The 23,294-nt window shown below is 38.5% G+C and overlaps 1 protein-coding gene across 1 annotated transcript in view; it reads right to left on the reverse strand.

Annotated features, from left to right (window-relative positions):
* Positions 1 to 4,636: 4,636 nt before the first annotated feature.
* The window catches only part of LOC141647130 (chloroplast stem-loop binding protein of 41 kDa b, chloroplastic), a 57,693-nt gene continuing 39,035 nt past the window's right edge, over positions 4,637 to 23,294 (reverse strand). The window contains exons 8-10 of the mRNA XM_074455185.1: positions 5,280 to 5,396; positions 5,083 to 5,172; positions 4,637 to 4,986 (exon numbers count right to left, since the gene is read on the reverse strand). Of these exons, the coding sequence (XP_074311286.1) occupies positions 4,810 to 4,986; positions 5,083 to 5,172; positions 5,280 to 5,396 (384 nt within the window). The 3' untranslated portion in view covers positions 4,637 to 4,809. The remainder of the gene's footprint in view (positions 4,987 to 5,082; positions 5,173 to 5,279; positions 5,397 to 23,294) is intronic.

The raw sequence follows: 23,294 nt of genomic DNA on the forward strand, positions 1-23,294 counted from the left end.
GAATTGTGATGGGTGTTATGAAAACCTTGGTTTATATAGAAATTTGGATGTGATACATTTTTGGATAAGAATTTGAATTATCCTAATTGATTTGAAAATCAGACATTTTTATTTGTGGCACTTATATTCGTTGTAAGTTTGCGATGAGTCAAATATTATTCATGTGGCTGGGTAGATAATATAAAAGCATAGTGCATAAGGAATAACAATCTGTTTTGTTTTATCTATCCACATGAATAGTACTTGACCCGTCACAAACTTATAATGGATATGCTCGTCACAAGAGAGAATCGTTGTTTGAAAATTGTATGTGTCATCCTACCAGCATATCTACTCTATTTGTTTTTTTTTTAGAAAAAAAAACATATCTACTTTATTTTGTAAAGATTCATTAATTGAATAGTGTGAAATATGTGTGTAAATTGTTGAGAAACTTTTGGGTACATCGGATATAAGTGTATAACACGGCATCTTACACCTTATCCAATTTACACCATATCCAATGAAAATATTAGAATTCATTTCCATCTTTAAAGATAATAATGTATAATATTGATAGAATAAGAATTAAGCTTTTTATTTGGTTGGAGTGTACGATAATCTTGTATTCTTTCTCTCTATGAAATGTTTACATATGTTTTATACACATAGACTAAGGTACTTCTTAGAGAGAGGATAATTGCTTTTAATATTATTAAAAGATAAAGTATATAGTATACATACCCAAAATAGAAACGTAAACTATTGACTGAAACACCAAAAAAGAAAAGTGTAAACTACTAAACGGGACAGAAAGAGTACACCTGATATACTTTAGATTTTTGTCGTAAGTTGAAATAACCCCTTACGAAAATGAATAACGCTATATCGTTTTCTATAAAAAATGACATTTTAAAAACCAGCTGGTTCGCATATTAATGAGTTTATTGATCATCAAAGTTAAGATAAATACTCATAAATCGTTTTCTAGTTTTTGTTAAATCATTCTTTTTTATATTATAATTGTCTCTATGCAGATATTTGTTAACTACTTAATTAACTAGCAATGTTATGATAAATGATAACCATAACCTGAGTTTAAATTTCGTTTTAACATCGAATTTCGGAGCCCTCGTGGCTCTTATTTATTCAACCTCAAAAATTTAGAAAAGACTAGTAGCTACTCCAACTAGTAGTTTGTTACATAGGAGAAGTTTCGCCAAAAAAGGTGTCAAAATGAGTAAATAACATAATGAAATTCATCCTATAGTCCTCCACCATCTAAGGAACACAACTAATCTTTTCAAACCGACCAAATTTAGCTATAAAACTTTGACTCATTTGACAGTCCAAATATCATTTCTATATCTTTCTATTTAGTTCCACTCATGACTCACTTTACTGTATGTAACTCTCCCTTAAAACAATTATATCCATTTAAAATATAAAACGAAGTAAATTATATCTTATAAAAATCCATTCTTTTGGACTGAAATTGGGTGGATTAAACTGAACTGATTTGAATGGATCTGAACTGAATTTGTAAGCTGAATTGATTTGATTTAAGCTGAAATGAACCTGATTTGAACTAAACTAAACTAAATTAGATCGATCTGAACTGAATTTATAAGAACTGAAAGTAAGGTTCCGTTTGGCAAGACATTTCAGGTACCTGATTTGGTCAAAGTAGCTTATTTGACCAAAATTTCAGGTACCTTATTTTTTTGTATGCGTTTGGCAAGTAGCTTATTTAACCAAATATACTACCTGAAATGAAATGCTACCTAAAGTAGCATTTGAGATTTCAGGTACCTGTTTTGATTTAATTTTCCGTTTTTACCCCTTAAATTTATACTATTAAATAATTATCATATCTTTTTACGTCATTTTATCAAAATCAGTTACCTTTTCAGTTAATTTGCCAAACACTTTTCTATATAATCAGCTATCTTATCAGTTCCTAATTTTCAGCTATCTAATCAGTTACCTTTTCAGTTTTCAGCTACCTTTTCCGTTAGTTTTACCAAAAAGAGCCTAAGTCCAAAAAACTAAGACCTAAATGGAACAAAAATTGTTGTTGCATAAACATTTTTTTTATATCTTATCTATCTATTTCACTCGTTTTATTATTTACGATAAATATATCTATCTTAAACAAATATATGTGCCGCGGAGTATAATAAATATAGGAAAATGACACCGGACTTTTATAAAGTCTGCATGATCAAGGCGTTAGTTATGGCAGTTGATATAGTGGGCCCATAATGTAAAACGCGTAAAGAATGTGGGACCAAGAGAGATCAGGTGCCTTCGTGTTCGAATCGTAGACCAAAAAGCTTCTCTAAATTGCCAAATTTCACAATCTTGGTGTATTATATAGTCGGTTTATAGTAGTTATGTTAGTTTGCCAAAAAGTTTAGAATATTCAGAAACTATATCTTTAGAGTAAGGATTTTAGGATAATATTTCTTGACCGACCAACCTTATATCACTACCGACAGTTTTTCTTCTACTTAATGTGAAAACGGAATAGTATATATATAGTGAAACAAATTCTCATTATAGGCGGACACTATCCGTCTATACATATAGACGGATACCATTTTCCCTTATAAAATACCCATTTGCCATAAAGTGGGAAGCACATGGGGGGTGCCCTACCTTGTCCCCTTACCCATTTTATTAGAGGTCTTTACCCGTCTGTTCGCCCCACCCGTCTATACCAAGACCTATTGATATAGTAACGTACCTAGAATCGATAGAGGGTGGAGATAATTTTAGTATAGATATATTAGGAAGTCTAAAAGACTTAATAGTTTTAAGTCAAACAAATTTAACATTAAAAGACATGTCTATTGTCCGAAAAGCCGCGGGTCTTGAGACCCCACTCTATATGTGGATACGCAAATGAGTATATGTATGGTATAGTGTATATCCTTTTTTTTTTTTTTTTTTTTTTTTTTTGGTGACGAGGGGTTGAATCCCCCCGGGCACATGCAATACCCTTCTACAATAGTGTATATCTTTGCTTAAACAGAAATATAGGTGTTAAACTTAAAACGTGCCAAACATGATAAATGAGATAAAAGTAGAATGTCTGAACTCTTAAGGAGTAATACTTAACCCGAGATTGTATTTGAGTGTGTTTTAAGAAAGACAAGACGTTATAGACGAAAAATCATAGGAGATGTAGTTTTAGGAGAGATTTATAAAACGATATAATATAAGAGAAATGAAAAGTCATTCTTCAAAATAAGAATTATTGTATACGGTACAATATCTTCAATTTACATTATATATTTCATGTTTAGAAAATCCCTCTATTTTCAAACGAAGTCGTTATAATCTTTATTATGGTTTTTATATGAATATTTGCTTGTGGATAAAAGAGTACATTAAACAATCAAATAATTACATCCTTGGAGGATTTCCTTATGTTAAACAAGATACGGTAGTACCTAGTGGAATCCATTTTGCCAAAGCACTTGTCACTTGTCATTTGTCATTTGTCATTTGTCATTTGTTTTAATAATTAGTCTTGTTGAAAATGGGTCGGAGCAAGTGATGAATAATGCCACTCACAAAACGAATAGGGGGACAAGGTGGGAGCACCCCATATGCTTCCCTCTCTCCTCTATTTGGGTCATTTATGAAGAAAAATGGTATCCGTCACTCTAAAATGACGGATACGTGCCGTCACAAATGAGATTTTGTGTTGTTTTAATTGTTGCCGACTTGCCAGTTGATATCTTGCCAAACTGATTCTAAATCTAACTTTTGTTTAAATCACGGTGGAAGGTAGCAAATTAGAATGCTGGATACAAACTGTCTAAATAGAGCTGAACTAATTTAATTTGAAAAACTGAACTAAAATTAAGTTCAATAACCACGGCCTAAACGTCTTTTTTTTTCCTTGTATTTTAACCTTTCTTTCTGTTTTGTTTTGTCTTGTCTATTGTAATAGTGACATACTAGTTTAGATCTCGCACAATAAATGCGCGTTATTTATAGAGTTCTTATTTTTTTATTACTAAATCATAATAAATCAACATTTCATTAATTTTTTTATATTTATGTACAAAAAAAATCATAACTCACGTCACTATATTTTGATATGAGAAAAAAATTGAGCCCTGAAATTATTCAATAAAATTGAGTAAAAAATTGAACTGTAAAATAATCGTGGTATCTCATTAATTGTTAATTTTTCTCGTTTAATTTTGTTTTGAGAAAAAAAAAATTAAACTGAAAATTAATCAAAGTAAATTGAGTAATGTGCTTAAATATATTTTTTTTTTTAAAAAAGTTTTTTTATACCACAAAACTAATGGTTTATAGTTTTATATTGTGTATACTTTAATTAAAATATAATAGTTTAGCATTTAGTGAAAATTATATATATTGATGAAGTTTAATTTTAATGAAAAGAAATACGAAGTATATAATAAAATACATTATAATTATTAATTTCCTAATTTAGTGAATACAATTAAATTATCAATAGTTTCCTTAATTAAAAAGATGTGTTTTGGAGGGAAAACTTGTTTCATTTAGTAAATAGGGGATTTTCGACAATAACTCAGAAAAACAAATGTTAAAACTCGTCTCATTTAAGCTACAAGTCTACTACCAATAAAAACGTTTAACCTATGTTTATGTAAATTGACGGTAACATTTTTTTTTTTCAATAATTTTCGATGATAATTTAACAGGTTGGTAATTTCTTGTATAGGCCGCGCCTCATCTGGGCCAACAACTAAGCTCAGACTGCAGCCAATGTCGGAAAATGAGGTGTACAACAAGAATGGTTTAGATGTACAGTAATCTTGATTAGGCAGTGACAAGGGATTTGCCCAAAATAATGTCATCAGTAGAGAAATCTGCTGCTTTTCTGAATGTTCCTCTTCCAAAGTCGAGGTTGTACGAGTCTGCAAGGCCTTCAACGAGGTCAAACTCCGGTTTCCATCCAAGTAAAGTCTTTGCCTTCTCTATTGATGTGAAGAAATGCTGCAGGAAAAACAAGATGCATTCAGTTACAAATAATTCAGACATTTTGGCAATGCAACAGAAATGCTGTAGGAAAAACAGGATGCATTCGGTTACCTGGTCACGGAAGGGGAATGGCTTCTTCTTTCCGAAATCATACTCCTTGGGGTTGAAGTGAACTAATTCAGGTTCAGGAAATCCAGCAGCCTAGAGAACACAGTTACAGATTAGATATTAACCTGATAATCAACAGACGGAATTTTGAAAACCACGACAATTGTGTGTGTTTAAAATTAAAGTTTAAGCGACATTACCTTCGCACAAGCCCTTGCAAGTCCATCAAATGTTACATACTTCTCTCCGGAAATATTGAATATTTTCCTGCTTGCTTTTTCATTTCCGAGAACTAGTATAAATGCCTTTGCCAAGTCCTGATACCAAAACAACTAATCAATCTAGAAACATCTTTATTGTGCTGAAATTCCACTTCGTGAGTTTTTGAGGAGTTATTGAGGTCACGCTGGCTCTGATACCATGATAGATGAACCATCTCAACCAAACAAAACTTTAAGGTGATGTTTGAGACCCAACTATTATAATTATTCCTATTAGTTTTTGACACCCTGACATGCACCAGTGTCCAATGCTGATAGTTAGTCCGAGTAACATAATTTAAATTGGAATTGGTAATTTATTTTTCAGGAATGATTGTAAATTTTGACAGACCTTGACATGACCAAGTATTAACCAACTTGATCCCCAAGCAACCCAAATATCTCCATATAATTCTTTACCTATAAGCAAAAGATTATGATCTTGTAAATATTGGCAAATAGGAAACTATACCTTCATATCTTTGTATCTAGCTCTCCTTGTAATCCTATAAATACTCCTAATGTATCATTGTAACGATTATGCAATTAACGTACAATTTATCAATCTTATATGGTATCAACGAGACCCCAACGATCCAACCTCCTTCGTCCCAAACGACCCACATTCAAACGCCTTCCACGCAACCCTCCCACCTCGTGTCCAATCCTCACCATGGCCACCACCAACACCGAAACAATTGTACCCAACCCACATGAAACTACCAAACCACTCACTTCGCTCAACCTCAACAACTGCGTCAAATTGAACCCGCTGAACTATACTGCCTGGCGGTTCCAATTAACCAACATACTGTTTGGATTTAGCCTCCTTGGCTTCATCAATGGCACCGAAAACCCACCACCACAAATCATCACCGATGAAACCAAAAAGGAAACCCCTAACCCGGCCTACTTGTCTTGGCTAAAACAAGATGGGTTAATTCTTGGTGCCCTTATGGGTACCCTCACCACCGCCTAGGGATGTCAGCGGGGCGGGTATAAGTGGGTACCGCCCCGCACCCGCCCCAGTTGGGGCGGGGATGGGTAAAGTTTTGGCTGGTGGTGGGGCGGGTACGAAAATTGTACCCGCCATGGGTCATGGGGCGGGGATGGATTTTGCATTTTACCCACCTAATACCTGCCTACCCGCAAATCATTAAAAAAACTAGTAGGATTACCATAATTATATAAATCTTATTTAGTTATAGTTAAGATATAATATTAATAATAACTATTTTATAAAGTTTTTTTACTAACTTACTTGGTGAAAAAATAAAATTATAAAGATAAATTCAAAAAAATGGAAATTAATAATGATTAAACCAACTTTTACAAAAAAATTTATCGAATAAAATTATCGTGTAGTGGGTTAATGGGTAAGCGGGGCGGGTACGGTTTTAAATTTCCACCCGTTGGGGCGGGGATGGTTTTGGAAACTTGTACCCGCCACGGGTGGTGGGGCGGGGATGGGTACGAGTTTTTCTTGGTGGGTACGGGGGAGCCTAAATCCACCACCGCCCCGCCCCAATGACATCCCTACCACCTCCCTACAACCATTAATAGTACGGGCCAAAACCGCAAAAGAAGCATGGGACATCCTTGCTAACACATACGCCAACCCCTCTAGGGCGCATATTCTCCAACTAAAACAAAAATTTGATTCCATCGTGAAAACGACGGATCAAACGATTTCCGACTACATGAACTCCATAAAAGTTTGTGTTGACCAACTCGCCCTCTTGGGCAAAATTCTCGATCCCGAAGACATCATAGCCCAAGTCTTGAAAGGCCTCGACTATGAGACATACAAACCCGTCATAACCACGGTTCGGGCTCGCGATACACCAATATCGTTTGAGGCTCTTCATGAAAAACTGTTACAACATGAACTCCTCATCAACCATGACAACACCCCAAACCATTTCCCACCTTCTGTCAATGCGGCATATCGTCACCAACAACACCACAATCGCGGTTTTTCTCGCACCTCCAACACCCTTGTTTACTCGCAAACCCCTCACCACAATAACTACAACAATTCCAACCAAAATACCTACACCAATGCTAACCCTCGTTCCTTCAAGGGACGCTGCCAGTGGTGTCGGGAGACAGGCCATGTCATAGCAAAATATCCCTTGTTCCGAAAATTATTTCCGAACATCATATTTCCCGAACCAAACTACCGTCAACACCAAGGACAACCTCAGGCTCATCTTGCCAACCATGGCGGCTCGCAACCTAACCCAAATTTCCTTCTTGACAGTGGTGCATCACACCACTTGACCCACGACCTCGACACCCTCGCATTCCACTCACCCTACGATGGCTTGGATGACCTAATTATAGGTGATGGCTCGGCACTCTCAATTGATAATACAGGTTCGTTTACAATGCAAAATTTACGATTCAATAATGTTCTACATGTTCCTAAAATTTCTCGCAATATCATCTCAATTTCGCAGCTATGTATTGATAACAATGCCTGCGTAATTTTCTCACATGACTCATTTTTTGTAAAGGAAATCACAACCGGGAAAACGCTCCTCCAGGGCAGAGCAACCAAGGGAATATATGAGTGGAGTCCACCAAAACCCGTCACCCTCGCAGCCGTCAAAGAAAAAGGAACCACGCCGATTTCGTGGCATCATAAGTTTGGTCATCCTACGTATGATGTACGAAAGCATATCAATAAAATTTTTTCGAATTATGATTACTGTCCTGCCTGTTGCGTTTCGAAGAGCACAAAGCTCCCATTTCACAACTCCTCATTACGTTCCAATGCACCATTAGACCTTCTATTCTCAGACCTATGGACTAGCCCAGTAACATCGCGAGACAATTATAAATATTACGTTATATTCGTCGATCATTTCACTAAATATACTTGGCTATATCCGTTAAAACGCAAGTCCGAAACCACTCAAGTATTTAATCAATTTAAAAACCTCGTCGAAAAATATTTTCAAAAACCCATACGATGCTTCTTTTCCGACAATGGTGGAGAATACATTAAACTAAACCAATCCCATCTAAATGACGGGATTTCGCACCTTACAACTCCACCACACACCCCGGAACACAACGGCTACGCTGAGCGTAGACACCGTCACATTGTAGAAACCGGACTTGCTTTATTAAATCACGCGGGTCTACCCACCTCCTACTGGCCGTTTGCATTTAGTACCGCAACCTTTCTTATCAATCGCCTACCCACGAAAACATTGAAGGGTGACTCACCATATTTTAAATTACACAATAGCAAACTCGATTATAATAAATTTCACAATTTTGGATGTCTTTGTTATCCGTGGCTTCGACCATATACCAAACATAAGTTGGAAAATCGTTCTATCGCGTGTATTTTCGTTGGATATTCAACTACCCAAAGTGCTTATCATTGCCTTGACCCAAAAACGCATAGAATTTATACATCCCGACATGTCAAATTTATCGATGACGAAAACCCATTTAGACAAACTACCAAACAATCTTCATCACACACCCATTCTGACGAATGGTGCTCTCTCAACATACCTCTCCTACCTCATCCAGAGAACCCCTCGCCAAGTACCACCCCTTTAGCTCGTGTCACCAAACCCATCACCATTGTGTATTCCAGACGACATAAGACTCAACCACCGCCCTCTGTCCCTTGCCACCCACGGACTCGCCATCCTCCACGGCTGCTTCACCTCCTGATCACAACACTTCCGCTGCCATTTCTACCTCTACACCCGTAACACGTGCACCTCGCACTGCACACCCACCACCTAACAAAACCGTTACCACGAGACTCGATAACAACATACGCAAACCCAATCCTCGCTATGCCAATCTCGCACACACCTCTCCGTCCAATGACAACCTACCCAATACCGTCAAACATGCCCTCATTATTCCTCATTGGCGACACGCTATGCAAGATGAGTTCAATGCTCTCGAACGAAACTCGACTTGGACTCTCGTTCCCCGTACTTCAGCCCAAAATATTATCGGCTGCAAGTGGGTTTTTCGCAATAAATACAACCCGGATGGCACCCTCAAACAACACAAGGCTCGCCTTGTTGCAAAGGGATTCTATCAAAGACCCGACATTGATTATACTGAAACATTTAGTCCAGTTATAAAACCTACAACAGTTCGACTCATTCTCTCTTTGGCCGTCACTCAGTCATGGTCAATACGACAACTAGATGTCAATAATGCATTTTTACAAGGCACCCTCAATGACAATGTATTTATGATTCAACCACCCGGCTTTGTTGAACAAGCGAAACCCGATCATGTTTGTAAACTAAACAAAGCGATATATGGCTTAAAGCAAGCTCCTCGAGCTTGGTACAATGAACTAAAAACCTATCTCATTACCTATGGCTTTAAGCAATCCATTTCTGACTCGTCCTTATTTATTTTGCGTACAAAATCAACATACATCTATATGCTTATTTATGTAGATGACATTATAATTACCGGACCACAACCTACACAACTTCATCATTTTATTTCTCAGTTATCGACCCGTTTTTCGCTAAAGGACCTCGGTCCTTTATCTTATTTTTGGGCATCGAAGTCACACCAAATACCCTCGGCTTACATCTCAACCAATCTAAATACATTTATGACCTTTTAACCAAATACAAGATGATTGAAACTAAACCAAATACTACACCTATGGCTACCTCACCCTCACTCACTCGCGAAGATCACAACCCAATTCAAGATCATGCTACTTATCGAGCTATAGTAGGGAGCCTACAATACCTATCCCTCACTAGGCCCGACGTCGCCTTTGCTATAAACCGCCTTGCCCAATTCCTTCACCACCCAACAACCACGCACTGGACTGCGTTAAAACGCCTCTTACGCGCGCTATTTACAAGGCACACAAACAATTGGCATCCAATTGCATCGAAACTCACCATCTCGTCTTCATGCCTTTTGCGATGCAGATCACGCGGGCGACAAAGATAATTACCTCTCAATGTCAGGATACATTGTCTATCTTGGCCGCAATCCAATCTCATGGTCTTCCAAAAAGCAACACGGCCTCGCCCTTTCAACCACAGAAGCTGAATTTCGAGCTATTGCCACTGTCACGACTGAAACTTTATGGCTTCGAAATCTCCTCGATGAACTTCATATCACTGTCACCGAACCTCCGGCCATCTTCTGTGACAACATTTCCGCTACTCTATATGCCAAGAACCCCCGTCTTTCACTCTCGCATGAAACATATGGCACTATCTTTCCACTTTGTCAAGGAACAACTCCAACGAGGTCACATTCGCGTTCAACACGTAGCAAGCAAGGACCAACTAGCTGACATTCTCACCAAGCCCCTCCACAAGGATCATCATTTGGCATTACGAAACAAGATTGGTCTTACCCACAGGACGTCCATCTTGCGGGGGCGTATTAACCACCTTGATCCCCAAGCAACCCAAATATCTCCATATAATTCTTTACCTATAAACAAAAGATTATGATCTTGTAAATATTGGCAAATAGGAAACTATACCTTCATATCTTTGTATCTAGCTCTCCTTGTAATCCTATAAATACTCCTAATGTATCATTGTAACGATTATGCAATTAACCTACAATTTATCAATCTTATACCAAGTTGGGTAATTTGCACTCCTGAACCAGGGATAGGAATTGGTCGGCCGACTTTAAGACGGTGGAAGAACCATTCTTCAACTGGGTTGTAGTTCAATGGACCATAAATGTAGACAGGCCTTATAGCAGTCCAGTTTACACCCTTAGAACTGAGCAAGGTCTCGGTGTCAAGCTTTCCCTTGTGCCTACTTTTTGGATCCACTGCATCTACCTGTTTTCAGTCAAACAAGCATTACTAGTTTTGCAGGAAAACGCGAAACCAAACAGTTACCAAGCAACACAATTTTACTACTCAAAATTGGTTGAAAGTAGAAGGTATAGACTATTGGACAGCAAAGTGTCAATATGGCCTTAAGTGTCATCTGAGAACTGTCTGTGTGTTATAGTGTATGTTACCAAGCAACACAATTTTACTACTCAAAATTGTGCCTACTATTGGACAGTTACCAAGCAACACAATTTTACGCCAATGAGTATATGTATGTTATAGTGTTTAATGTATATCCTTGTTTAAACAGAAATATAGGTGTTAAACTTAAATGAGTCAAACATGATAAATAAGATAAAAGTAGAATGTCTGAATTCTTAAGGACTAACACTTAACCTGAGATTGCATTTGAGTGTGTTTTATGAAAGACGAGAAGTTATAAACGGAAATTCATAGGAGACGTAGTTTTAGGAGCAATTTTTAAGATGATATAATATAAGAGAAATGAAAAGACGTTCTTGAAAATTGATGTATACGGTACGATACATCCAATTTACATTATATATTTCATGTTTAGAAAATCCGTCTATTTTCAAACGAAGTCATTAGAATGTATTACGGTTTTATACGAATATTTGTTTGTGGACAAAAGAGTACATTAAACAATCAAATAACTACATCCTTAGAGGATCCCTTTAGTATAAAAGCCAAAGCATTTAAATGCTTTTAATTGACTACTGATTTTGAAGAGAAAAATTCATCCATCCCACTGCGGCCAGTAAGAGAATTATACATCTGATGTATTACCTCCAATTCTATAGTTTTTGAGTATTCTAATCAAGTTTTTGAGTTTTATTTTAAAGTTTTTGAGTTTTATTTTAAAGTTTTTGAGTTTTACTATAAAGTTTCTGAGTTTATTCACTTAAAAATTAAGCTCTAAAAAATTACAATAAAACTCAAAAAATATTACATATTAGTTTAGTTAAATTTGAGTTTTGACGGAAAAAATATTAAAATTTAACTTATAAACTTTAATATGCTCAAAGAAATATACATATGCTCAAAAACAAGTAAAGTTTGAGGCAATAAGCTCAAAAAGATACATATATACTCAAAATAAAAAAGTTGGATGTAGTACATCCGATGTATGTTCCTTTTTCTCCACTGTGGCTCCACCATGTTTTATTTTGGGAATTAATTTCCCTCTCTCCGATTTTCCCTCTTCAACTTATTTACATGGTTTAATTTATACAGTAATACGGTTTCTTTATGTTGAATAAATTTACGCTATAATAGTCATATCTTTTAAGAAAAAAGATAGTAATAAAATTAAAAATCTTGATATATTAAAAAACAGCAGATAAATAGGGAGTAACACTGATAAGTAATAAATTAGGGTCATTTTATCCATACTTATATCTTATTTTTGACTCGATTTTGTGCAATTTAATTGTCTAATAACTCATTTTAGCATCTTATTAGCTTAATTAGAATAATTAATAATAATTGTTATATTTCAAGAATTCGGTACTCCTCTTCTTATTTAAATTTGTAGGTGTCAAGTTGAATGAGAGGAATGAAGCAAGCGGTTCAAGACAAGTCAAACTGTAAACAAATGAACAATGCATGATAATTTGAAGTCATGGACTCATGGTCAACGAGACAACGACCCACTGTACAAACCCAATCCTCCATCATCACACAAATCATCACACATCACTCACCTCCGTGCTCTTCAGCTATCACCATAGCTGCTCTCCTGCGACCACTATTGCAACTCTCGGCATCTCGACTCGCATAACCAGCATACCATCATGGGTTCACGACAATTAGTCGCACCTGCGAGCAGACCAGCAGCGACCCAATTCAGTTCCACCGTTCATCACCGAAAACCCAGATGTGATACATCTTTGACATCGGCTCGCACCTGCTCCGTTCATCACCATCAATCATAACGGGTTGCTTGCGGTTGTATTTGAGTGAGTGTTAATTGAGTTTTCCAAATGAATTAATGAGTTTTTTGTCAGAAGGTACCTAACATTTAGGCCACTTTGCATGGAAGTACCTAACATTATTTTTTTTGCCCAAAGGTACCTTAAGTTTATAATTCACTTGCTAAGAAGTACCAATAGACAAATTCTGTTAAAAAAACTCAACTTTAGGGGGCTTAGACGGAAAATCAATTTGTTTTTCTTTCTCCTTAGTCCCTTTCTTAAAAATTATTAATAATCATATAATTTAATCTATTTATCTCATCTCTAATCATGTTTAATATATTTACTTCCCCACCTCACCACCTTTTCTCTCCGCTTCATCTCCTATTCCGACCACCTTATCTCCTTCTTCACCTTAAATGAAGTGCAATTATATGATTTGAATGAAAAAACATGGTTTTTGTTAAGTCAAGACGAATTTTGACTTTTTTTCTTAACGAAAAATGTTAGTTGGTACTTGTTAACAAAGGATATATAAACTTTAGGTACCTTTGGGCAAAAAAAATAATGTTAGGTACCTGCGCGCAAAGTGGCCTAAATATTAGGTACTTTTTGACAAAAAAACCCTGAATTAATTGAAGAGGAGAAGAACAGAAGAAACGGGGTTAAACGATTCAGATTTGAAGAAATGAAAAGAAGCAGTGAAATGACGCCCTTGCCCTTCATATTCATATCTCTTTGTCATTTTAAGTCGAGGGCGTTTTAGTCTTTTCACTGCTCTCTTGTTGTCTACCATTTAATAAAGGAAAAATTGACGGGAATAATCCCACCTTTTGGCCATCTTCCGAGAATAGTCCCACCTTTTAATAATCCAAAAATAAACCAACCTTTCAACACCATCTTCTTTAAACAATCCTTTTTATCTATTACCTGTTTAAAGAGTTTTCAATCTCTCAAGTCATTATACTTTATTGGATTTTCTATGAAAGCCCTATGTTTTTCACCTGTTTAAGAAAAAATTCTCTTTTATATCCTCAAACTTTATCATTATTATGTAATTACTGTGACCAAAATTATACTCTTCGTCAATTTCATAAGTTATCCGTTAATTTAAGGATGACATAGCAAACCTTCTTCAACTTTCTTTGCTTTTTCTATTTCAACTTCTCTGCTTCTTTGCAAAACCAAGATTCCATTGTTAATCTTTCCACTTTTCATTTGCTTTTAGTACTCTGGTATTTGATCTATGTACTTCTATGTACTTTGCACAATTTGTACAGCTTAATTGACATTTGTATTATTAATACTAATATACTATAAAGTTTACAACTTTTTATGAGATAAGTATTAATTTCCAAAATTTTGGGTGTGTATAAATGTATGATCTTGATATTATTGGACGTTTTTCTGGCCTTGTGATTAACGGAGATAAAAAGAGATGAAGATAGATTTAAAGAAGGGAGGAAGGGTTGGTAATTAAGTAAAAGAATTAAAAGAAAATTTTTAGTGCGACTTGTATTACCTACTATAACAAGTTATTTTTATTAAGGGATTGTTTAAAGAAGATGGGGTTAAAGGTGGGTTTATTTTTGGATTATTGAAAGGTGGGACTATTCTTAGAAGATGGTCAAAAGGTGGGATTATTCCCGTCAATTTTTCCTTTAATAAACCCTTGTATTTTAGAACGCAGACTCTGAATACTTTAGACAACGCAGCCGAGAACAGTAGGTAGAAAAGTAGTATATTTAGAACGCAGACTCTGAATACTTTAGTCAATTAATTTATGCTCAAGATTAATCATTTGTTATTCACTTTGAAGATCTACTTTCCTTGCCCATTTTAATTCAAGTTTGGTATATTTCTCTTGTTCCCCTTTTTTTTACTATTATGTTCTTATTTTTATTTACTGTCTTCATAGATCTAGTCTTTAATTTAATTAAAGTTTTAATCTTTATTGATTTACTTCATGTTTAATGTTAGTAAGTAGTTTAGTTAGTGTTAATTTAATCATGTTAGAGTACAGTAATTAGTTAGGGAGGAGGGATTAGTATATTAAATCGGGATTTCATTTAATGGGTAGTCATTATTATCGTTAATCGTTAACCTATTTGTGTTAATTTGTCATTTAATTGGTACTTTAATGTGTTGTGTAACCTAATTACGATTAGTGTTATTTGACCTTATTATTGAGTCAATGTGGGAGACCCGAGACTTGATTAGCCGCATTTAGGATGAGACCGTTTCTTATTATTGTCACGAGAGTGAGTAATAGGGTGGTTGGGAAATGATGCTAGGAGATACTTTTGGAATGACCCACATTTGTTCCGCAAGTGTGGGGATGGAATGTTCCGGAGATGTGTTTCAAGAGAGGAGGGCTTGGAGATTATCGACCGGGTTCACAATTCCGCCTATGGGGGACACTTGGCCACCTCTAGAACAATTGCCAAGATCCTCCAAGGTGGATTCTATTGGCCCTCCATGTTTAAGGACATCCACTACTTTGTTAAATCTTGTGATGCTTGCCAAAGGGTTGGAAACATTGGAAAGAGGAGTGAAATGCCCTTGACTAATATATTGGAAATTGAGCTTTTTGATTGTTGGGGCATAGACTTCATGGGACCCTTTTCCAACTCTTGTGGAAACGAGTACATCTTGGTCGCGGTGGACTACGTGTCCAAATGGATTGAAGCGGTAGCCTCCCCCACCAACGATAGCAAGGTTGTGATGAAGCTTTTCAAAGGCACGATTTTTCCAAGGTTCAGAACACCAAGAGTAGTCATAAGTGATGGCGGATCTCATTTTCGCAAAAGTACTTTCAAAGCTCTACTTGAATCACATGGTGTGCGGCATAAAACCGCCCTTGCCTACCACCCTCAAACTAGTGGGCAAGTGTAGGTTTCTAACCGCCAAATTAAAGCCATTTTGGAGAAAGTCACAAACAAGAGTCGGAAAGATTGGTCCCAAAAGCTCCCGGATGTCTTATGGGCATTGAGAACCGCCTTCAAGACACCCCTTGGCACCACCCCATATAAGCTTGTGTACGGAAAAGCTTGTCATTTGCCGGTTGAGCTTGAACACAAGGCTTGGTTGTAACACCCCACGGTAATTGAAGAGGTCCAGTTATAGGCTTAAATGACTAGTGCTTAAAGGGATTGGAAGTACTACTCATATAAACAAAGTGCACTTTCTTTTATGGTCATCCATGTGAAAGAACTCCAAAGTTAAGCGTGCTTGGCTGGGAGTAGTCTTAGGATGGGTGACCTCCTGGGAAGGTTTCCGGGATGCGCATGAGTGAGGACAAAATGCGCTGTAAAAGACCCGTGTTGATCTGTGGGCCATGTACACAGCCTGGTGAGCTATCACAAGTAACCGCTCCCGACCCGGTTTGGGTCGGGGTGTTACATTGGTGGGCTCTTAAAGAGATGAATTTTGACTTCGATGCCGCTGGAGAGGTACGTTTTCTCCAAATGAATGAGCTTGAGGAATTGAGATTGGAGGCTTATGAGAGCTCCAAAATCTACAGAGATCAAACGAAAAAATGGCATGATGGCAAGATCATGAAGAAAGAGATAAGTGTTGGAGACCTTGTTCTCTTTTTCAATTCCAATATTAAAGTGTTTCCGAGGAAGCTCAAGTCGAGGTGGTCGGGACCCTTTAAAGTGATGAAAATATTCCCCTATGGTGCCTTCGAGTTTTGGAGCGAGGAAGGAGGAACCTTTAAGGTAAATGGTCAAAGAATCAAGCGCTACTATGACGGTGACAACAAAGGTCCAATTGAAGTGCTCTATCTCGGGGAACCCCTCCCCGAGGAGAGGGCAAATTGAAAACTCTTGGAAGTGTTTTGGTTTGGTGGAGTTCCACAAGAACCACCACTTGTAAATAGCATGCATTTAGATATATAGCATTTGAGATAGTTTGGGTTGAACATTTCTTGACAAAGTTGGATTTGAAGGTGGAACCCTTAGCCTTGCCCAATACCCCGACATGAGCCGTCGGATTGTAAGATGAAAACTCGAGAAAATGGGCAAGTGTAGGAGTCGGAAATTGATTATTGAGTAATAGAGAAAAAACGAGTTAAAAATGAGGTAGTGTAACTCCCTGCCGGTGGACCGGAAGCCGGTGCCCTCCACCGGTAGCGAGTTGAAAATTTTTGATAAAAATTTGAAGGAATTAAGCTGAGGAGAATTCCCTGCCGGCAGCCGGCCCACCGGCAGGGAGATCCATACTTTATGAAAAACAACGAAACAATGAAGGAGGAGAATCCTCTACCGGCAGGCCGGCAGCCGGCCCACCGGTAGAGGATCGCGTATTCAAAAGATAAGTGAAGAATTGAAGAAGAGAAGATTCCCTGCCGGCAGACCGGCAGCCGGCCCACCGGTAGGGAAATCGCTGAAGGTCTGAAAAAGGGTATAGGGGTTCGCTCTGCCGGTGGACCGGCAGCCGGTGCCTTCCACCGGCAGCGAGTTGAAATTCAAAGTGACGAAATTTGATTTTTGGAAAATTTGGGGCAAATTCCCTGCCGGCAGACCGGCTGCCGGTTCGCCAACCGGCAGGGAGACTCTTTTAACGCTAAAAACAGCCCGTGTAACCCTCTTTTCCCCTATTATTTTCTTTTCCTTCTTCACTCTTCTCCCTCATTCCTCCCCTCCATTACCACCAAACTCACCCAAATCACCATCAATCCCCCTCCATACCTCATCCTCCTTCATTCCTTTCCTCCTCCTTCCCTTTTTATCCTTATATCCTTCAACAAAAATGGCAAACAAGAGGACAAGGGCAGAAATGGCACAAGCACAACAGCGTTTGGTTGAGGCGGCGGCGAGTGACACTAACCCGGATCCCGACTTCCCGGATGTCGAGTTTGTCACACAAGAGCAAAAAGGTAAATTTATCTTGTTCAAAAATCGCCCCTTAACCCCGACTAAGTTCATTTGTAGACCGTCTATGAGAAATATGGGATTAGATGGAGAAACTTTTGAATTGTTTAAGGGTGTCGGTATGAAAGGCTTGTATGATTTGCACGAGGAAACTTATCCCCGCCTCACATGGGAATTCCTTAGTAGTTTCCGTCTAGACAAGAACCGACAAACCCGTATGGTCGAACAAATTCACTTCCGGTTGATGAACCGTGATCACTCTTTGTCCCTTGGTAGATTATGCCGAATTTTCGGCCTGAACAATCCCCCAAAATTTAAGCCACCCGAGAACGCTCACTTTTCTAGGGTGTGGAAAGCCATTTCGGGATTGGATGACCAAAATGCCGTAAAAAGGCCGGAAATTGCGTGTCACAATGCCCCCATTCGCATATGGCATCGATTTGTGGGGGGGTTCTATCTTTGCGACCCATGAACCGTGGGTTTTCCGGGTTGTTGAATTGGAGATTTTGGGGTCTTACTTGCTCACCACCCCGGCCCCCTATGAAATCAATGTGGGTCACCATTTGGCCCTCCATTTGGCGAAGCTTTCTAATTCGCCGGGGCAAAAAGTCCCTCTTCATGTGGGTGGGATAATTACCCGAATTGCTAGGTGCCTAGACCGCCCGGTGAACTTGACCAACTTGAGGTGGATTCGGGGGGAGACCTACATCACCAAAGATTGGTTAGCGAAGAATTTAGAGTGGATTAAAACCAATCCTTTTGATGGGGTCGATTATTGGCAAGTGCAAAAGAAGAATTCCGTTCCAATTCCCAACTCCTCAAAATTCAAAATCAAGCCCGGAGAGGCATCCTACCTCCTTGAGATTGAGGAGGAGGCCGATGAGACCCAACCTCCCCCGACTCACCCTATCACCTATGGTCGCGACAACCGGAGGGAAACTCCCTCCACTCTCCACTACTCCATGCCCTCCTTCCGACCGCCCACCTTCCAACCTCAACCTTGGGGGGTAATTTTGGTGAAGGCTCTTCAAGCAACGTTCCCCCTCCCCCGCCTCCTCTTCATGCCGATATGGTCACTTTCATGAATGATATGCGGTTGGGTTTGCAAACCGCCGCTAGTGAGAGGCGGGGCATTGAACAACGGTTGGATCGGATATACTATGACAGCTCCGTGGGCCAGTTTCCGTTCTACGACGACTACATGAGAAGGAACTACGATCACCCTTCCCACCTTCACCCCTCTTACTACCTTGAGCCGGATGGTGGATACCACAAAGATGGGCGTTTTGACTACGCCGACATCAATCTTCGGCCGGATTACTTTGCCGCCCCGATCTTTCCCCCTCCTGCTTCTCAAGAGGAGGGGCATGATGCCCAATGGTTCGGAGGTACACCCTTCATTTTCTCCAACCCCGAGGTTGGGAGTGCCTCCGGGACGGTCACGGGCGGCTTCATAGCGTCCGACGTGGGTTTCGGCGATTCCACCGTTCCCATGAACACCGACGACTTCCTTAGGGAGTCCGAGTTTGGAACGGTGGACGGGGATGATAATGATGATGATGATGATGACGGGGAAAATGAATCCTAAACGGCCTCGCGTTTGGCCTATCTTTGCTCCCTTCCCAATCCAAATGTCAAGTATGTTTCCCAACAATCCAAACTTCTCATTCATATTTAAATTTTGTATGCATTTAGTTAGTAGGCATATAGTTGCATTCATACAGGATTGCATTAGATTTCAAATTTGTAATATATTGTCACATTTAGTTATTGCATTCATATAGTATAGCTTGCATTGTATTTCAATATTGCATATAGGTTAGGCCATGCATTGCGTGCTTATTTGAAAAAACCACTAAAAATTTGAAAAATCAAAAATACCAAAAACATGTATTTAATTTGAAAATAAATAAAATTCCACAAATTTAAAAATACAAAAAAATGTTATTTCTTTTCAAATATTCAAAAAAAAACCCAAAAACAAGTTCTTTTAAACTTCCAAATTGCCCTCCCATGTAAATGAATAAGTGTGGGGAGGGCCTTAAAAAAAAAACCAAAAACATGCATTTTAATTTCCGAAAACAAAAATACCAAAAATATGTTATTTTTATTTTCTAAAATTTCAAAAATACAAAAATATGTTCTTTTCTTTTACCTATTCACTCTCTTTACTTGTTCCCTTGGAGACTTACTCGGGGACGAGTAATGTTCAAGTGTGGGGAGGGAAATATCCACTTTGTGAATATTTGTTTATATTTGTATATACCTCTAAATTTGATAAAAATTCAAAAAAAAAATGCCTAAAAATTGAAAAATTTCAAAAATTACAAAAACATTGCATTGTATATATATGTTGTTTGTTGGCTAACCTTTGGCATAGACATCGACCATTCGAGGCGAAAAGGAGCTAGAAGACACTTGGTAAACTCGTTCTAATCTCTCACTCCTTTACCGTTCTTTCTTTTTATCTCTTGAGTATATGAAGGAGAATGGGATTTTGTGCCTTGGATGTTCCTTTGGGGAACTTGTGGATTGTTGGTATTGATGTGTTGCTAGGATTAGTCAAAATCGTTGCATGTTTACCTTATGTTCATTTCCATTTATCGCATGCATTTGTTTCACATGTATATATGTGTTGTGTTTCCTTCTCGTTGCATTGAGTTTGTATATAAATTTTTGAACAAAATTTGGTCTAGGAAGGGAGTATGATACCCTCTATGATGTTATTGTCTAGTCGTGTCTTTCTCCTCTTAGTGGCTTGCACCTTGTGACCTCCTTGTTAGGGTGTTTGCTTGCAAATACCCGGGAAATGAGGCTAGACCGGAAAGTTTTGACCACCATGTGAGACCAAGACCGTAGACTAGGCCTAGATTTCGACATAGCTACTCAAAAGTGAGGATAGAGCCTCCTTGGGATCGGTACATCCATACCCGGTCCCCCTTTAGGTGTGAGTAGGCTCCTTGCGTGGCATGTTACATCACGATGCACAAGCATGGCATCCTTTCCTTTTAGACCATGAGATGTTCATTTATATGCATATTTTGAAACAACAAGTTGCATTTCATTTTTTGAGCCTCACATTGCCAAATAAGCCTAATTTTTCGACCCTTTAGACTAGGACCGATTTTGTTCACCCCTTTTGAGCCTTGACCTTTCATTTGATACCTACGATACTAACTACAACCCAAAAACAACCGACCCTGATCAAGAAAGTTGTCTATGAGTTTTGGTAGTACGAAGCAAGGGGATTTGAATCTTGGTTTAGTGGATGTGCACTTATATACTTTGTTTGTTGAGAAAAAGCCAAGCAACACTCCTTCATCAAAGGAGTAGAAAAAGGCGTTGCAAAATAAAGGGCATATGATGTTTTTCCAAGTGAGTCGGATTTTGAAAGTTGGTTTGATTTTTGGCAACTAATTTCAAGAATTTTTGTTCACTCATTTGTTGTAATAAGGAAGGGTTAAGCGGAATTTTGACAACTACTTGATCTTAAACTCCAAATGATCCATAACGGTGCTTGCACCAATCCCGTTTCGACCCATCACCTAGCCCCGTTACAACCCTTGTTTCTTTTATGCATATTTCCCTTTTTTGCATCACACTAATGGTCTTGTAGGAGAGAATTCCATGTTAGATTGCGGGCATGTCTCACGAGTCGAGTAGTTGAGTGATTTTGGTTACTTTTTGCACAAAAATCACCCGTTCGAAAAAGAAAATGAGAGACTAGTGAAAACCGTGAGGAAGTCGGTAGTCTTGGTCCCCTTAGTCATGGGTCAATTTGGTCGAATCTCGAGTGTGTCATGTGATTCTCGAAGGTTAGGCTTTGCTTCCCCCTTTCCCGCCTTTGAATTTGTTCCTTGGGCATTTGGTTGTCACATCGAGGTTGCTTGAGCCACCACTAGGGCATCGACACCCGCCACGACTTTGAGACGGTATCTTCCGACCAAAACCTTTAAATGTTAAAGTAAAACGGCCGCTTAGATGAGGAAGGCGGTTTGACTTTTTGTGATGCATCTTATATGTTGATTCATGCTTAATTGTTGGATGTGTCAAAAAAAAATTTGTAGCAAGACCCAACTTGCCTTGCAATAGGGAACTTTCCCCTCATAAGTGTCAAATTGCGAGTTGAAGGGGCGTTGAGTGCGCTAATACTCGATCGGCTTAGGTAGTAGCTTAGTTGAGTGATGCTTATATTGTGCACCCACTCTCCATATCTATTATAGTAGGGACTTGTACATTGATTTTGGACTTACTCGAGGACGAGTAAGGTTTAAGTGTGGGGAGGTTTGATATATGATTTATTTACACCTTATTTCCCTCTTTCTTTTATGCATTCCGACTCATATCGAGTCGGTTTCGTGTGCCTTTCTTTGCATTTTGTGCCCAATTCCCGTACTTGTTATTTTGTGTATCCTTTTGCAGGAACCGAGTCGAGTATAGAGGAATTGGGGCAAGAAAGGCATTTTAATGCCTTTACATGAAGAAAGGGGAGATGGGGAGCTGAGGACAATCCTCTGCCGGCAGGGGATGTTGCTGTGAGGAGAAAAGGAGGAAAACTAGCTGAGAGGTGTCCTCTGCCGGCAGGCCGGCAGCCGGCCCACCGGCAGGGAACACAAGTCCAACACTCAGGTCTTTTTGAAGAAGTTTTTGGGCAAGAATTTGAAGAACGCGCTGCCGGCATAGGCAGCCGGCAGCCGGGCAACCGGCAGAGGGCAGCTCTTCATGAAGAAATGGAAGAAAAAATCAAGAAGGAGAATTTCCTGCCGGCAGGCCAGCAGCCGGCCCACCGGCAGGAAAATACGCAACATTTATTTCTTCTTAGTTTTTGGAGAACTCGCTGCCGGCACAGGAGGCCGGCAGCCGGCCCGCCGGCACAGGAACACGCAGCAGGCAAATGGACTTTTTCTCTTTTCCTCCCTTAATCCAATGTAACACTATATATACCCCTCTCCTAATCAATTGAAAACACAACCCTAGATCTGAAAACTTTCCTTATTCATTGTAATCCTTTCTTAATCAAGCACTAATATTTCCTTAATCTTTCCTTAATAATTAGTGAAACTAGTCATTATTAGTTAGAATCAATTGTTTACTCTTGGTCTTTGAAAATTGTATTGGGGGATTTTGAAGGTTTTCCTTCATATTATTCAATCAAGCAATCACCTTTACTTTTGTTGGTATAATCTCCTCTCTTATTTACTTGTTAATCATTTGTTTACATTTGTTTTGTCTTTTATAATTGCTATAATAATCATCATGTTTCCTCTTTATGTTATTTGTTCTTCCCCTCTTATTAGCATGATTATCCCCAATATGA

The sequence above is a fragment of the Silene latifolia genome, chromosome 3 (assembly GCF_048544455.1).
Source record: "Silene latifolia isolate original U9 population chromosome 3, ASM4854445v1, whole genome shotgun sequence".
Taxonomy (NCBI): Eukaryota; Viridiplantae; Streptophyta; class Magnoliopsida; order Caryophyllales; family Caryophyllaceae; genus Silene; species Silene latifolia.